General features: G+C 39.8%; 1 protein-coding gene across 1 annotated transcript in view; it reads right to left on the minus strand.

Annotated features, from left to right (window-relative positions):
• LOC124171815 (myophilin-like) overlaps window positions 1–18926 on the minus strand; it is a 68863-nt gene extending 49937 nt beyond the window's left edge. Inside the window, exon 1 of the mRNA XM_046551154.1 lies at window positions 18781–18926. Within this exon, the coding sequence (XP_046407110.1) occupies window positions 18781–18831 (51 nt within the window). The 5' untranslated portion in view covers window positions 18832–18926. The remainder of the gene's footprint in view (window positions 1–18780) is intronic.
• Window positions 18927–19314: the final 388 nt, after the last annotated feature.

Genomic DNA, 19314 nt, shown 5'->3' on the forward strand with positions numbered 1-19314 from the left:
TTCAAACCATCTAAAACGCAATGTTAATTTCATTGTGTCTTTCTTCACGCGATGATAGTTCAGATAAGAAAAAAAGCATCGAGATAGCGCAAAATGACCGCCGATGAAGGTAGGAGCACCTAAAGAAAATAAATAAAGTGATAGACAAGGCAGTGTAGAGAGAGAGAGAGAGGAGAGGGTTTCAAACCTTCTCCCCCCAGGGAGAGCCTTAGGTTTAACCCTCAAAATTAACTCTCCCCTGAAATGTTTTCACCCTCGAAATCCCCCCGATTAAATTTCTTTGCTATGGCATTGGTGATTGCGGAGAGAGGTTAACCATGAAATGCATTCCATCACTTTGCTCTGCAGCAGTTGACGTTGTAATATTATTTAACCAATCGACCTACGTGCACTGCACAGTTGACGAATAGCATACTCAGTATTTGTAATAATGAAATACAGATAAAGTAAACAACAAGTGGGGAAATATAGGAAGCTAAATTACGTGTGATATCCCTAACCGCTTACCCGACATACCTAATGTGCATCAAGCGCAACGGCTAAGTGATAGATATCAGGTTGGCAATTATTAATCGATTTATACATTAGTTATGGGCATTTCATTGTGTTCGAAAAGGTGGCAAAGGAATTCCAACGTGGAGGTTTCAAATTGCCCGTCTGACGCCTTCGATTCAGAGGAAAACGTCACGGTGACCCGACCCGCCGGTGACGCAAAGGAAGACGGACCTGGGTTGTCGCCGGTGCAATGTCTGACAGAACATGCCGTGGCCGGACGTCGCCTACGACGTGGGACGGGGGGAAGCAACGTGCGAGAAATGCGGGAGCTGAGTTGACAGTTGAGAGCCGGGAAGACAAGCCAAAGAGCCACGGGCGTCACCGCCTCCCCCAAGCACGTGCTTTGAAGATACTTCACTACCTTCCAATCCCAAAGGGAAGCTCACATTTCTCGGTTTCGTGAGGACAAATGCACTATAAGAGCCGTCAACTCATGTAGCCAGCTCTAAAGAAAACGCATCACTCCCGCTAGACAGGTCTACATTCTTCACGTAGTATTTGCTAAAAACTTACGCTCTTTGGATTTTTAAATTTTCAGAGCACATACAGCCACGGGCGAATTACGGCCATTGTTTGAAGGGACGCGAGGGAGTTTACTACTTTCCACGGCGCCTTGGTAGTATGAAATACATCTCATTGAATGGCCTGGCTCCCCCAAGCACGTGCTTAAAAGATACTCACAAAGGGAAGTTCATATTTCTCGTTATTGCGAGGAAGATGAATGCACTAGAGCCGGCAACTCAGGTAGCCAGCTCAGATGAAAACGCATCAGTCCCGCTAGACAGGTCTGAATTCTAGACGTACTACCTATTCAAAACTTACGGTCTCATGGAATGGTGTAGTAAGCGACCAACACCAAATGTCATTTGCGCCGTAAGTAAGGGTAGGGAAGGAAGGGTGGAGAGAAACCTGGCGTCGGCATTGGCCTGCTCTTAACGAAAGGCGCCAAGGGGACCACGGCTTAACGTCCCATCCGACGGACGGAGTGGTGCGCTTGAAGAGCCCTCCACGAAGCACCCAAGCAAGGCTAGGACAGACTCTGCAAATTCTCTGCCACCGCCGGGATTTAAACCCGAGCCCACAGGGTGGAAGGCTAACACCCTAGCCACCACACCAACCCGATCCCCTTACGCTCTCATCTTCCAATTTTCAGGGCACATACAGTCACGGGCGGATTGCGGTCGTTTTGAGGGGGGTTCACTACCTTCCACGGCGCCTTGGTAGTATGGAATTACCCTCAGCGATGATGATGATAATAATAAAAATCATAATAATAATAATATCTCCTCACATACAAGCAAAATTTAATACACTCTCCAATGGTCTTTAAGTATCGCTTGTTTAGCTGATTAAATAAAAATTCAAGTTTCTATGGATAGCCGCCTTAATGATTAATATTCTGCCTATTTTACCCGGAATTTTTCCTGGGGACTAAACTCAATCTGAGCAAATGAATTTGGCCGTAATTTTTTTGAGTACGTCAGAAAACTATACCCATGGTGTGGATGGTGTTAACATAAAGGCGACAAATTAAGTGCAGTATTTGGTAGGTACGATAACTTCGAACTTAGGAGAACATGGAGAACACACAAAATAAATATGTGTGACAGAGCCCGGAAGAATCTAGGGTTCGTCGCGCATGTTATGGGAAGATTTTCTGATGAAAAAGTATAACAGAGGAGCTTTTTTCTCACTCGTCCGGCTACACCTTGAATATGCAGCGAGCATATGGGATCCGGTGCAGAAAGGCTTAATCTATAAACTTAATAAAATACAAAATAAATATGCGCGATTAGTGAAAAACTGCCACGGGCGCATAGAAAGCGTAAAAAAGATGTCAAATGAATTATGCTGGGAGCCCTTAAGATTTCGGAGGCTACGCGCTAGGCTTAGATATCTTGAGCAATTAAGAATCTTTCACAGCGACATGGAGAACATTATACTGGAGCCCCACCATATTTCCAGATTCAACAGAATAGATAAATTAAGAGAGATATTTTGTGTGAACGGATAGGTATAGGAATTCGATCATCATCATTACTGGTCAACAATTTTTAGGATTGGTTTGACGCAGCTCTCCAATCAGTTCTCCTTTCAGCTAATCTTTTCATACCTACGTATTTCTTCTCTTTCACATCCATCTTTACTTGTTCCATTTATTTTGTTCGGGGTCTTCCCTTTCCGTTCTTGCCTTCCACTTGTCCCTAGATGATTATCTTCATCAGGCCATCATGCCTCAAGATGTGGCCTATAAGGTTGTTCCGTCTTTTGTTAAGGTTTTCATGAGGCTTCTCTTCTCTCCTACACTTCTTAGGACTTCCTCGGTCGATCCATTTGATCTTCATCATTCTTTTGTAGCACCACATTTCGAAGGCCTCTATCTATGCTTTCTCCGCTGCGGTCATTGTCCATACCTCACTTCCGTAGAGGAGCATACTCCAAATGCAGGTTCTTAAAAATTGTTTCTTTACTTCCATATTTAAGTTTCCCGCTGTAAGCAGGTCTCTCTTTTGGTGGAACGCTCTCTTCGCCAGGGCTATTCAGCTGATAATTTCTTTCTTACTTCTCCCGTCACTAGTTATCCTGCTTCCCAAATAACCGAATTCATCCACCTCTATCAGTTTTTGCTTCCCTATTTTAATGTTAGTCTTGACTTCTTCTCTTCTGCTGCATTAACAACGATGAATTTAATACATCCTAGACGGAACTTCGTTAGAGGATTCCCTTTTTATTTGTAAACGGCTTCAGATATCACTTACATGAGTACATCACGGGTCAAACTTTTCATTTTCAATTTCTCTGACTTTTCCCAAATATTCACCTTGAATTTTTTAAATTTCCAGGAGCCTCTATCAATCAAAAACGAGTTGTTCATAACGCTTTTATGCAAATGAGAACCAAGATAAATTGTGAAATTAAATTAACTAGAGCCAAGTGGAAGAAAAGAAGGGCAATGAATGGCCCTGAATGAGAAAACTGGAAGATAGAATGAATCGACCGAGAACGTAACGTGGAATTGTTAAGTGAAGAGTGAGTGGAAAGAGATTTTTTCAAAAACCCTAAGGAGAATATAGGAAAACTTGGTTGGCCATATAATAGGATACGATGGCCTGATGAAAACAATCGTAGGACAGGTGGAAGGGAAAGGGACGGCCCCAAATGAGTTACTTAGGACAGTTTCTAAAGGATGTAAAATAGAAGAAATATGTCACCATGAAAAGGCTAGCGAATAGGAGAGAGGAATGGAGAGCTGCATCAAACCAATCATAGGATTGTTGACTAATGATCATCATTAGTCAAATACCCCGTGCTATCCATCCAACAAAATGCCCACTTCATCGCTCAAATCCACCAACACTCCACACATATAACTACAATTGTCATATTTTTCAATGCCCTCAGGGGTTTTCCCCTGACCACCACCGCTGGTGTCATAACACCCCCCGCCACACACCCATTTAGGCGGATTGCGGGGTAGTATGTAGATGAATAACGAGGGGAAGGACGGTCGTCCCCAACTCCTTACTCCGCCCTGGTAAGGATAAAACCCTTGTCAATATAAACCTGCGCTTTAAATATGAAAACTTTTATCTACATGTGAAAAACAACATTATCGTATTCGAGGTAGGAAGGTATTTGGAGGAGACGACCGAGTCATATGCGCCTTTGAGAAAGGTAGTGAAGAAAGGGTAGAGAGAAAACCGGCGTCGGCAGAAGTCCACCCCTAAGGAAAGTCGCCAAAGTGACAACGGCTCAACTTCTCAACCGACGAACGCAGTGCTGTACTTTTAAGTGCCCTCCGCACAGAACTCAAGCCAGAGCCTTAGCCTTGAGGGGGCTAGGTCCCCCGCGACCCCGCTCGCCCGACCTAGTAGAATTTTCGCTCGACCTGGACATCGAGAACAGCAAGAATTTTACAAATATATTCATTACATCTCCCAGTAACGTATACTTGTTACTCGATCAACTTTACAACCTGTCTTCCCCCAATGGTCAATAATCCTGGTTCCCACTCTGACACAATGAGGGATCGGGCAGTCTCTGATAATCTCCACCGCAACTGGAAACCGAACCCGGGCGCAGAAGGTGGGAAGAAAACTCAAGTCACCACACCATTCCGATCACCCCTTTTTTATACCCCAGAAAAAGGCAAATATTGGCAAGGGGCCATTCTATGCTCCCTGAAATTTTCAATGTGATCGCTTAAGTTTTAAAGAAAAAAAGGAATGGTTGAGCGGTAGCCCTCTTAAGACCAAATAATATCGCCCCTTATCTCACGAAAAACAAGCTTATTTTATACTTTTTCCATCTTAATTTCCTAATCACTTAAACAAATAATAAACAATACACTTAACAAACCAACATAAAATTCATCCTATAAGTATTTAGAATGCTTGAAATTTTGCCAAGTTGCAGCATTAAAAATAGTAAAATGCAGTCCTTGAGTACATGAAACTAATTACAATGAGAAACTCTGTCCGGGTCCAATGAGAGGTACTTTCCCACGGCTGCGGTTGCGAGTCCCGCCTAGGCAATTTGTGTTTAAGGCACGGGTGTTTGGGGCTCCTATGGATTTCAGGAGCAGGGAACACCAGCATTGTCAGGGAGAGTAAAAAAGAGCGTCCTTGCAATGACACTTTTACAATCAGCAGCTATAAAAATGCAAAGGGGAGAACGAAAACTTAAAACGTAATGGAGAAAAAAATTTTAACAGAAAATTGTATTTGTAAAGACAATGCTACATGTCGCACCGGAGAAGGAAGGAGAGAAAAACACTACGGAATTCGACGGAATATGGGCAAGGAGAAACAAGGATAAAACGGTAATAATATTTCTGCACAAATCCAATAACATGAAAAATTTACGCCAAAGAATTCACCTCCCTGATTCAAGTCCGAAACCTCATAGCGGATAGCAAAGACTAGACGAGTGATCGGGATCATAAGGCCATAAATGATTGACGCAACAAAAACGATTCTCAGCAACCAAATTACCGATCGAAATAAAACAAATTCGAGTAAGCCGTTGATTGCTTAAATGTGGTGGCTTAAAGTATTGGCTTACCATGCCATGGGATCAGGTTCAAATCCTTTTCAAAGCCTGCCCGATCTCTGCTGGACTGTTCGTGGAGGACATTAAAAGCGCAACACACTGTCCGTCGGAAGGGACGTAAAGACGTGGATCCCAAGGCACCTTTCGTTGAGTGCAGGCTAATGCCGGCACCGGGTTTCTCTCCACCCTTTCTTAAATATCCTTCCCTCACGGCGCAAACGAACTAAGCTGTCAGTTGCCGCCTCCAAAATACCATACCATTGTTGATTGCAGCTTCTCGTCTTTCTTCTCCCTCCACCGACTGTATTATCCTTCGATAATAAGTTGCTGATAAAGGGAGGGCAACCGCCCCCTATAATTTATTGAAATTTGAAAAAATTGCGATATTTAAGGTGTCTCTGAAATGATTCTTCTAACATTCATTTACTTAAAAAAAAAACATAAAAATAATTGATGAATATCTAAAATCCTCGTGGCTAGCACATCAACCCTCATACGCTGAGAGGGTATAGCATATCACCAAGGGGCCCCCGAAAAGTGATATTAATACTTCCCCAACCCCGCAAAAAAACGACCTAAATTCGCCCGTCGAGAAACGAATCAATGAATCATTAAAAGGTAGATCGTGTACCTGATGCAACCTCGCAGAAGTACTGCTGGGCAGAGAAAAATGTGATTACTGCCTCTAAATATGAAAATCAAACATTAAGACTCAGATAAACGGGTCATGGCATGAAAAAGTCGACTGAACAAATCCGCAATTAGGATTATCATTGCACCGAAACGCATTTGGAAGCAGCAAAAGAATAGTTTCCAAGCGAACGCAGTTATGGAGCTTACTTTGTCGTTAACACGATCAGTGTTACGATCATCGGGGTTTTTAGTCCTATCAAATTTTATTCACCAAATTAAAACAATTTTATCTTAAAATAAAAACGCTTATGTTGCGACCTTGACATCCAAACCATCGCGCTCAAGCAATATGAGCGTTTAAGTTCACTTTCTTCTCGCACCTCCAAATACAAACGATTCTTAGATTTTTTCCATCATTACCTACGCATTAATACATTATTAAACTTACTCACGTATTTATTTACAACCTTTAGATAAAATTAAATTTCAAACACTGCAGACGTGAACACATTTTTTTCGCTTTGTTGTGATTAATGGAAAATGGAAAGAACTTATGAGCCATGGAATTATGGATTTTATTGCCTAAATCTACGGAGATAAACATTTTCATACACTTCCTTATAAAAAACTTATTAACATACCGAAAAATATTGTGAGCGCACATAACCCTCCGCTCTGGGGCGCGTGAAAACTGTGACGTCATGATGATAAAGTATTCATTTGGCTTATCGTTTGCATATTTTTCGTTCCATGTCAAATAATTCCGTCCCCCGAGAGAATATTTTCATGCGTAAAAAACATGAACATTAGGAAATATCATTTCACTATAGGGTATTTTTAAACCCACACTTTCGTGACTTGTGGAGAAACCTGATGGGCTACTAAAGACTTATAAGGCCTTCCACGAAAACTGGGGAAACATTCTATTACGTTACATGCGCCTCCTAATTTCAAACAAATACGGGTGAAAGGCAAAATGCACAGACTATTAAATCGTTCGAAAATACTCGGAAACGTAGAAAACCGCGCATTTAAAACTGTAATGGCGTGGAAAATAAGAAGACAGTACGGAGTAAAAGCCAACGTCTCCCACATCCCAATAAACAACCACATGCGAAGTAAATATGTTACCTAAAGATACAATTTGAGGGAGCCTACTTTCCGTAACAAGGAAAGGGTATAATCAGGCTCTTCCAAGTCCTATCACGAAAAAATAAAGATACACGGAGGTATACAGCAGAACGAAAAGTTATGTGATTTTTTTCCCATCAGACCTAAGTGGTCAGGAATAGATGGAGCAAAACAACTAAGAAGGTATTCGAAAAATGGCACCACACGCTTGAAAGTGCCCACTGGACTTCGAAAAGAAATGACGCAGCGGATTTTCAGGCGCAACTACACAGCTACGTCATAAATATTATCCATTGTAGTTTCTAAGAATTTCAGGTAGGTGCTATGTGCCTTCGTAAAAATACGCAATATAACCTACGTATTTTCTGACGCTTGAAAATTCCGACACCTGACTGAATGGAACTGTAAGGCCTTCTGGGAATAGGAATTTTAAGGTTTTCCTCCGATCGCTACATTACACAATATATATATTCACCATAGCCATTCATTCACACTACTAAAATATTAAAATGCAACATTCAGAAAAAGCCTGAAAATTTAGTTTTTGTACTATTTACTTGGAACAGCAGGTAACAATAACTTCGTAGTTACTGATAGTAATTTAGTAGTAATAATAACTTTCCTATCAAAACACAAAGATCTTCACCTCGATATAATTAACATTAAACCCTCGTTGACCAACATAAATATACGGTGAAACATGCTCTAACGGCCATCTCTTCTCAGCGGCAAAAATCCCCGAGAACAGAACGTATTCCCCATAAAGTAATGTATCTAATTTCACCTCTTCTCAGTGGCCTTACGATTTTCGGCCAACGGCCGATCCATACGTAACCATATTCTGACCTTCATTTCTACAAAATACTTCGTTTTTCGACAGAGAGTTCTCATCATCTATACTAGAAATTCTAGGCTCAAATCTCTCTCAAATCCCAGCTCCTAGCCCCGGTCAGAACAATGCCTACCATAAACTAATATTCATCGATAAGTCATGAAGCTTATCAATGCCATGCCATACATTCCAACACGGTTTGGTCACAGTAAGCAATCACTTCCATAATTCAAACAAATATGACAAATCCTTCGAGAATTCATAGAAGATAAGAAGATGGGGATCCGAAAGAATCCCGGAACTGATAACAATCACGAAATAATGTAAGCGTTAAATGACCAAGCCAAATGGTTTGAGAATCTATTCATCACTTCCATGACTCATTGCGTACGTAGTATAAACAAACGTCGTCTTCAAAGTAATTACAAAATCCCAATTAATAGATATATTTTAAACTTCTTATTACGTCCAAGTAATCAAATGTGAAGTACAGACTCAAGCTAAATTCGATAAGAAAATCCATACGAAGAATGAAGTGTCACATAAAAATCATTGCCTTCATGAAAAGACGTGTTGATGGGCCGAAGGCGCGTTTTTGTGTCTGCTTCGGTTGCTAGTTAGCCACCACAACCAGTGTAATTAAAAATGATGAAAAAATAGTGGTTGTGAAAAAAATCGTGCGTAATGTGTGGCTAGTGAGAAATAGAAACAAATTGTCTAGCGATTAAAAAATAAGGTAGGTTCCTTGGGGGTTATCCAATAATTACGCGAGGCGTCCTGGGGGGAGTGGGGGAAGGGGTCGAGTCGATTACCACCAAATCTCACGTGGGGGAAAGTAATGGTCCTGGCAAATATCACGCAATTTTTTTCCGCAATAAACAGTTTATAATTGCAATCTTAAATAATAGACTTAACTAATATTAAATAGAAATAATTAAACAATCAATAAAAATCCAACGCAATGAGGCATAGATTAACGTATTTACACTGAAAATACGCATTTTGAACAATCTCATGTGAGATTAGAGGAAGGAGGTTGAAAATCTCGCGATATCTCACCAAGGTGGGAGGGGGCGTACAAAATTCGACAATACCACTTCAGGTAATCAATGGACGACCCCTTGTGTGGGCAGAAAAATATTTACTGTACAGGAAAATCCATTAGAATACTGGTAGACTGGAACAAATGGATACATCCAGTAACACATGTTGCCAGCTTGTTAGGATTCGAGAAAAAAGTTCCTAAATATTTTGCCAAATGGGCAAATTGTGACGACTCATAGGATTTATGCTGCTGAAATTTGTAATTTATTTTTGGGCAAAACTTATGATATTATTTTCTAGTGTATAGGGTAACCCTCGACAACATTCACCTGCGCATCGAAAAAAGATTACCTCTGAGAACATGCCGAGGTTGACTAGACGTAATATTGACGTGCCTAAAAATTCTGAGAATCCTCGATGGATACTTAATGATGGTGGCCCGAATGACGTTGCGGGAGGCTTCCATAGTTTCCTTTCCATCCCTGTCCCTAACCCGTAGGCTTTGTCGAGCTATTTTATCGCGGCGGTACACCCTATCTTTTTTCTTTCCTCGGCGAAAATAATAACAATGTCGTCCTTATTACAAGCAAATTTAGGACTTAATAGTCCTTTCTAACAATTTACTTGTTTGACAATCATAAACATTGCAGTCCTAGATGGCGATAAATCTACCTAGGCGGGATTCTAACCCGCGACCTCTAGGTTGGCAGTTAGGGACATTACCCCGGCGCCACCGAGGCCGCCAAAAAAGTGCCGCGGCTGAAGCTAGATCCCGAGACGCCTGTACGGCGATCGCATACAGGCCAAATCAGAACATAGCGAAGCGAGCAATACTTTACTCAACAACCTAACAGTTTGTTGCCATGACTACTACAGCACCAACGGATATACAGGCGGATATATATAAAAGGGAGAACGAGTGCTTTGTTTTGCCTACTGCATACAAAGATCCCTTCGGGGGTCACCACCTTGGTGAGTTAGCGTTGCGGCGGTAGCTAGGGGGCGATATGAACATGGAACTTCGGCCGTGGTCTCCAAAGTGGACACCATTAACACAACCTAGGAAATATGGCGTTGAAGATCAAGCTTATATGCATTCTAAATTTTTACTACAATCATCTTGTGTATCCGTGTCTTAGATTGTCCATAAGTGTCTCCAATGATCCACACGGGTCATTTCTTTGCAAGCCCCAGCAGTTTCCGACCCTGGATATATAAAATTTAGAATGCGGAGTATCATGGCGGAATTCCTCTCGGACATTCCGCCGGCCATGCGTCAAAATTACTGCAGACGTTTCGGATGCTAAATGAGATTTTAAAAAATCTTGTCAGCGCAAATGAGAACGCCAGGAAGAAATCCAAGAAGAATGCACTCAATGTCCACTCATTAAATTTACGATATATCACGGCGCTAATATAATAGCAAATAGGAAAAATATGCTACTTTTCATCGTGCAAAAAAGTTAGGTTTCAGATTGAATCGGTGTGGATAATCCTTGCCGTTTCAGATCATAGACGCACGGAAGGTGGTTCTCTTTCATATTAATCCCCTGACATAACGTTTACTACGCGTCATTTAAGACTGAGAAAACCTTTAAAAAAAAACAATATCGCCCTTTTATTTTGCTTTTTCGCAATCCTAACAGCGGATATTATATATTTACTGCGTGCATAGGCGATATAAAAAAGCATGAAAAATATTCATAGCACAGAGATATGATCACTATTTAGTTAATCGTAGCGATTTCTTTTTCACTAAAAAGACTCGGACAATAATGAGAGTCTTAATTGGCTCTTATTAAGGTAAGTTTATCGACGCGTAATCAATCAAAAAAGCAATTTAGCGCACATTGATTAAAGACATTTAGTTCCATTCAAGCGGCCTCGCGAGAGAGGCATTTAGTTTATCCCGTAATCCATAAATTATCAATGAGGATTTTTGAGTTCATTTGTAGCTTATTGAGCTTAACCACCTCCTTTTCGCTTAACAAAATTGGGAAAAGCATTGATTCAGCAACCCAGTCTTCAGGAAATAATGCGTTAACAAGCCACTTCCTTATTTCTTGTTTCCCAGGCCTTGCCGTAGACTTTTGAATAGTTTTTGTTCGTCGAGCGGGCAGAGGGGAGGAAAGAGAGGTGCACCGCCTCTTCTTGGGGGACTAAGGAAAAAAATCGTGGGTCATAACGTTCTCCTCCTTGGGCTTCAACACTTTCTGACCGGCAGGGAAGAAGGCCCGGGAGACACTCTTTGAGTATTTGTTTTTCTTTGCAGCGGGGCCGTGGCTTAGCGGCCTTGGCAAATAGGGTAGTTTCCTTCATCAAAGAAAACGAAAGGCATTGATTGCGATTCGTTACCCACCACTAGTGTATTCATAATATACAAATTATTTCGTTTTAGAAATACCGGTTTAGACGAATGTCAACGGTCCATTTTTATCCTAATTTGAAAACGGCCAGATTGGCGCCCACACGATGCCACTCCATGTGACGTCACAGGGACCTAGTTTCTATACGAGTAGATAGGAGTAATACATCGTCTGAGATTACCAATGCATGCATGAGGCGCAGAGCTCAGGGAAACATGTCTTAATAATCACTTATTAAAACTGGCTAAGGTCGGAAAGTTTTCTTTGTTTGATAAGGTAGTAATAATCCTTATTTAAGCCAAGCGCTACCAGCCAGCAGGGTACTCAGCTACCCGCTAGCAGCCTGCGTCGTATCAGCGCTCAAGCCTCCCTCAAGGTCACCTCACAGGGCGGCAGCGGGAACGAGAAATACGTCACACGGAGAGAATTCCCGGCATTCATACTTACCCATCGCGTTCTCGCGCGCTTGAAAATTTTCACTTTTCATTAAATTACGAAAAATAGATATCGTCATTTAAAAATCTAAATGCGTGAAATACGTACTCCAGGAGTAATAATCTTTCGATTTAAGCAATAAAAAAATAATAGGAAACCACCCTATTTGGAAATCGAAAATTTTCCGCCCCTGGGTGGTAAGACTTATCTGTTCGAGACTGTACAACATGATACGAAATAGCAAGGAAGAGGAATGGGACTTTGATAAAATTTTAATTTTCAGAGGCAGTTAATGGGATACAAAAACTCACTCACAGAATTCCCCAAACAACACCATTTACGACGTAAAGTGATTTTGGAGATTTCTGAACCCCTTCCCTCCACATACAGACTTGTAAATAAGGTCCTTTTTTGCAGGAATCAAGAGCTCCCTATATTAAATTCCTAACTAAACCCCACATCTTCCCCATGCATACATCACCCATTGTGAAGAGACCATGAATTATACTCAACCAAGGACACTAAATTTTCTTTCAGCAAGTACTTTTTAAACAGCATGCATTTGTAATTCGCATGATTCGCCTCCACCCCCCTTGCCGAAATCACACGTGAGATTATTCAAAATGCGTATTTTCAGTGTAAACACATTAATTTATGCTTCATTGCGTTGAATTTACAATAAATGAATTTGTTTAATTATTTCTATAAAATATTAGCTAAGACTAGTATTTAGGATTACTAAGATCGCAATTTTACACTGTTTCTTGCAGAAAAAATGATGTGACACTTGCCAGAAACCCTTCCTTTTCCCCTGAGAGATGGGGATAGGAGATGGGGTGAGAATTGGGCCTGACCCCCTCCGCCCTAAACGCCTCACAATAAATGGATGCCCCCTAACACAAATCATTTTTACATGAAAAAATCTCAAGGCACATACAGATTTGTAAATAAGGTCCTTTTTTGCAGGAATCAAGAGCTCCCCATATTAAATTCCTAACCAAACCCCACTTCTTCCCCATGCATACATCACCCATTGTGAAGAGACCATGAATTATAATAGACCAAGGACACTAAATTTTCTTTCAGCAAGTACTTTTTAAACAGCATGCATTTGTAATTGTACATATTAACATTACAACCATTGAGCAAACTTTAAAAATAGGACAGCCTTGCATTGTAAAGGTTTAATAGTTTTGACAAAGAATAGGTTTTCTATTTTTTTAATTGCGTAAATCGAAAGATTATTACTCCTCGAGTACATTTTTCACGCTGTAAGATTTTTAAATGACGATATTTTTTGCGATTGAATGAAAAGTGAAAATTTTCAAGAACGCGAAAATGCGACGGCTAAGTATGAATTCTGGGAAAAGCCTGTGTGATGTCATTCTGGTTCCGGCTGCCACCATGTGAGGCCACCTAGGTGCGAGGCTATGAGCACCGATACGATGCGGGCTGCAAACAGGTAGCGCTTGGCTTGTATAAGGATTATCAATACCCTATCAAATGAAGGAAACTTTCCACTTCCAAGGAAACTTAATGGGTGATTATTAAGAAATGTTTCCCTGAGCTCGGTGCCACATGCATGCATTGGTAATCTCAGACGATATAAAACTCCTGACTACTCGTATAGAATCTAGGTCCCTGTGACGTCACGTGGAGTGCCAACACATGGGTGCCAACCTGGCTTTATTCAAATGAAGTTAAAATTGACCATTAATACTACCTACTCTAAACTGGGATTTCTACAACCAAACAATTTGAATATTATGAATAACGAATCGCAATCGATGCCTTTCGTTTTCTTTGATGAAGGAAACTACCCTATTGGAGTATCGATTTCAAGGGCTTCAGATAGCACATAGATGAGTACATCCTCTGAGGTTTTTCCCCAAGTATAAGGGCTGGTGTCCTAACACCCCCCGTCATATGCCTATTGAGATGGCCTGAGGGGTAGTTACGTAGATGTAAATGTAGCCTAATTTCCCTGTCATTTCCATGACTATCAACATTTATGACCCCCAAACGTGAATCGTCTAAATCATTTCTAATAAAAATTACTTTCCTGAAACTCTTCATTAACTGATATTCATTACTAGACCACAGAGTATTAGTGATTTACTTTTAATCTATCAATATTGGCCCAGATTCAATAAGAATTCATAAAACTTTATACTTAAAGTCTAATCTCACATCTCTAGGCATGGAATGTAACATAACATAAGAAAAAAAATTATTTTATCTGAAAAATAGCTTCAACAAATATACAAATAATATGTAAGATCAATAGAAATATTACTGAAACATGAATATTAATAATATAGAACATATATCAATGCTAAAATTGCTTGCTTTAAAAAGTCGCTTAATGAATAAAATCATATAAATCAAACTGCAAATGGTAGCTTTTTTTATCCTTTCCAACGGAGGTAATATGTACTTTGAAAATGGAATTTAGATGGATTGATGTCATTCGGATGGAAAAATGGAATAAGCTAACAGTTGATAAGTCATACTCAGTTTCCTTTCCTTTTACGCACAAAAACATTCCCTCAAGACAAATGTAAGTTTCTAACGCAATAAATTGCATATGATGAAGTACTGCTAATGATTTAAATAAATAGCAAAGGAAATCAGCATATATATATTAAACTCCAATAATAGACATTGGAAAATTCACTATCATATACACTATCAGAAGAATTGAATTAAGGCAATCTAAATTTTGGATGTCAAAAAGGAAGTGTAGGATCATCTAAAAATTAGCACAGGAATAGTGAAATAACAACTTCTATGGGCCCCCCTAATGCTAGACATCCCCACCTACAAAACTGGGGCAACAGTTGTAAGACATGAGGTCCACTAATTCCTTTTCAGCTAATTTGCCCTGAACTAAAATTTGCTCATCCTGCTCACACAGACAACTGGGAACCTCACAAGTCTACCCCTTGCTCTGGTATTAAGTCAGCTGGCATTCCTGAAACAGCACTAATACTGCATATCTCCGAATATAGTCTCCCCTCCCTAATTTTGAGGCTTCAGCTTCGGGAAAATTTTAAGAAATGCGTTTGTATATAGTCCCCCTTTACTTTTACCATGGGTATTTTTGGAAAAAAAAGGGGGACTATATTCAGACAAACATGGTATATCTTCTGAAATAATATTTCAGCATGATTGTGATTTGGTGTAGTCGTCCATAACAAAGCATGCCCAAGCTTCAGTTTCTGTGTGTCAGTAAGCGAGTGTTTTGAAAAGTCTGTAACTCCTATAATTATGTTGGCAGGCTTTTGTCCACCAAAATACCAAAACTTAGCTGCAATGACCTCTAAAATTTCAAAAAAATGAAAGAAAGAAATTCCAGTCAAGGCCTTACTGAATACGACCCCTGGTTAGAAGAGTGCAGCACCACAAGATTCATTCAGCACAAATGATTAAGTAAGTGTAACAACAGGTATACCAACAAAAATTTATAGAAGACGTTTCACCTGCAGGGTTGCATGTTGCACCTGCATTGCTTGCCAAAGGGGCAGGAGTGGGGAATGGAACAACTACATACCACAGCTATCAGCAGAGAGGAAAGGGGGGGGAATTCACGGAAAAAGGGAACATCAATATGCTTGCTAACTGTTTTTTAGTGATTAAGTTCAACTTGTCACATTAATTAAGAACTGGTTAAAATTATCCATTTGCTTAATTTGCATAATTACAATCAGCTAGCAAATGACTTTTCATTTGAATATATAATTTAGGAATACCAAATTTATAACCATAAACGGTCTCAACCACTATTCATATGTTCCTTTTTCTCTTATATTTCACAGTGAAAGACAAGTGAAAATCTACATATGAGGTCCACTAATTTCTTTAAAACTAATATTCCCTAAAAATTGAAAATCAGACCGGGACTATCGCAATTGTTTAATACTGAAACATTCATTTAAGGCAATAAACTAATGAAGGGGCAATATCAACCTACTTACAAATTTTAAGCACTATGGCAGTTTAACCACAACTTATCAGATAGTCAATTAAAGTTTGTAGCAATAATATCACCCGATTGAGCCTGAATCGAATCTCTGCACAACTTGTCAGCTAAAAAGATACTGACTGTATGATTTAAAAATTTAAAATTTTCATTCCGTTGACTCATAAATTTAAGTCCTTAAACCATCAGGCAATACTCTATTAGTCCGCTACTCAATAAGGTAGCATTAAAAAATGAATCCACATTGGAAAGGAATATGAAGGCATTTAAGCTTACAATGCTACGCTGAAGACGCCGAGATTGAAGTCTTCAAGACTTTTCTCCCAACACTTTATAAAGGGGTTGGCATTAGAGAAGGCATTATGGTACAGGGGTCTCAATTCAATGAGCATAAAGAATTCCCAAGGAAGAATCTTGCACCCTCAAGAGGACATTACCACAGGTGAAATTTAGCCTTTGTTCCATGACAGGTGGGAAGCACCCTAATAGAAATGGTCCAGAGATTTTTCTCAAGATAAATTTACCTTTGGGCTCATCATCAAAAGAGGATAATTAGCTATATAAACAATGACTACAAAATTATCAAAAAAATTGAAGCTACACATTCTATTCATCATAAATTAAGTTGAGAGCCCATATTTACCTAGATATATCTCACTTGCAAACTCATTAGACATTTTTCTTTTTCAAAAATACAATATTACCTTGGCTCCGTACAGCACTTATGTGAATATTTTGCCATATTCTCTTCCAGGCAAACTTGCAAAAAGACCCCTCCACAAACCACTCGATGCACTTAGCACAGGTATGATTTTTACCATGTAGATGACACCAAAATCTTACAAGTTTCAAAACAGCATAGTTACCTGTAATAAAAGAAATAATTATAAGCCATGAATTAGCCATATTCAACTTCGACTACAAAATAAAAATCAACGTCTCTAAGATGGCTACGTTTACGCTTCGTCACATACATCCAGAGAATTCTGATGCCACCAAGAAAGGGTGTACTTGACTGATGTCAACAGAAACCAGCCTGTCGTCAGTGAAAGTCATACAGTATCAACAGTCAACCAACATGTGCCAACTACAGCCTACTGAAGGAAGAGAGTAGTCAACACCAGTTGCTTTAATGAGGCACATGTTAATTGATGTCAGAACGGTGACTGGCTGATTAAGGATTGATGAAAATCTAGAAGTTAGGAAATCATTTCTAGGGTAACTTTGTGGAAGTTTTTTATGTTCATGTCACACTAAACAGTAATACAAGTCAGCAATACTGAAATAATAACCAACTAGTGTCTTGGCAACTCAAAGTGATCCACTAACACCGAGCACCGGCAGTGAGTTGCTGACAGCCAGGGATGTTACATGATAGTGACACGGTGCAACATATGTGAAATTATGAGGCTAAATGAAAAACTTGCACATAGGCTGGTCTACCACCAAGCCTGACCAAAAGAACAACATAATAATAGTTTGCCCATTTATTTATAATATATTTTAAGTATTGTGGAGGCCATGAGGCATGCCTAATAACTAGGAAATGTGGGAGGAGATAGTATATTGACTTCTCAGAATCGATTAAGATGCACTCCAATGAAAGTAAGAGATTTCCCAAAAGACATTGCTGGGAGAAGATCAGTGCATGATTTATATATTGCACCACACACTTCCCAGACGCAATCATCGCCTATATTTGACATTAAGTTGTGCCCAGAGATATACTTTTGAAAGTCTTTGGAACCATACAAAACTAATATTTTACCCTAAAAGCTCACTGTGGGAGGAGATAACCATGAACACAAGAAATAGTTATCATGGAACTGTCCAAAACAGACCCTTAGGTTCATTATTAGTTTAAATGCTAACAGGGTCACATCTTGGTCTTGGTCACATCGGAGTCAAGGAACACTGACTGAATAAAGTATGGGTTAACTCATTCAGAAGAAATTCACCAACTAGGTAAGTAATATAGAAGGCATTGGCACATGTGGTACTTTGCCAAAAATGACACCCAAAACAGACGCAAAGTATGAAAGGAAATGAAATGATATTGGATATACAAGGCATGAAAAAGAAATCTGAGCATATAGGGTAATCATAGAAACCATTCTGAGCTCGGATTCTCAAGTGCTCAACTTAGATTTACTGCTAGAGAAATTGACAAGAAATGCGAAAATGCCGCCATGCGGTTGTATCACGACATTCATTTAATCACAACTCAATGAAAACAGTGGTAACATAACTTAATAGAAGTATTATGAAAAAATAGTGAAAAGTTAGTTCGCATGCACTGAAGCATTATCAATGCATTCTCCTCACACTGAGGAATATTTCACGGCACAGATGGTTCAACACGAACAGACATTAATTAATACGTGCAGTTACTCAAGTTTCTTAGCATAAATTGGGTAAAGGTGGCTGCATAAAAACGTTATTGATGTAGTCACGTTAACATTTGGGGGTATTTAAAAGAAATCTGAAGTGGTATGTCACAACGGTCTGCGATTCATGCTACCCGTAATTCTAGGATTAAAGCCCGAATTTTAAAAATGTTACTACAGTGTTGGACGCAGTCAGAAAAATAAATCTTGAATATATTTTAATGTACGCAAACAAACTTTGAGTCATCACCACCCAGCCCAAAATTCCAGAGGTTGAGTTCACGTTTCCGCAGCGCTGATTTACATTGTGTTATAGACAAATTAATTCCTCACTCTATTTTTGCTTAAACAGCATTTACATACCTTCATTTGGCACTCCCTGCTTAAGCCATAAGACGGACCGTGATACGCCATGTTAACGTGGGCCTAGAGGTACTGTCCCGCATTCACTTCTCACTCACAACAAGTGGTCGTTTACGGAGTTCAGCCGGTTTAGCGGTTCAGCTGAACAACCCTCAAGCTCTCAAGGCGGGGCTTGTTGTCCATAAAAGGCATAAGCAGTAGGCCAATCAGATTGCATGCATCTCGTTCAGTTTAAAGGCTTATAAGTAGATTTGTTTTTAAAAAACGGGTAAAAGATTCTATTTACATATCCACAATTTCAGGGAGTACGCGTATGATTGGTACAATGTCTACATAGTTTTTTTGGCGAGTACATGGTGCTTAAGCCACTTTCGTCACAAATTCCTGACCCCTGAGTCATGCCTCTTATTAGGTCAACATATGTTTGCAATACTCGGATTGTATTTTATTTACACGCACTGGAAGTACTGTTAAAAAGTATAGCAAATATGATGTATTCGTGATCAATTCATGCGCATTCGCTCGCATATTTCT

The sequence above is a fragment of the Ischnura elegans genome, chromosome X, assembly GCF_921293095.1.
Source record: "Ischnura elegans chromosome X, ioIscEleg1.1, whole genome shotgun sequence".
Classification (NCBI taxonomy): Eukaryota; Metazoa; Arthropoda; class Insecta; order Odonata; family Coenagrionidae; genus Ischnura; species Ischnura elegans.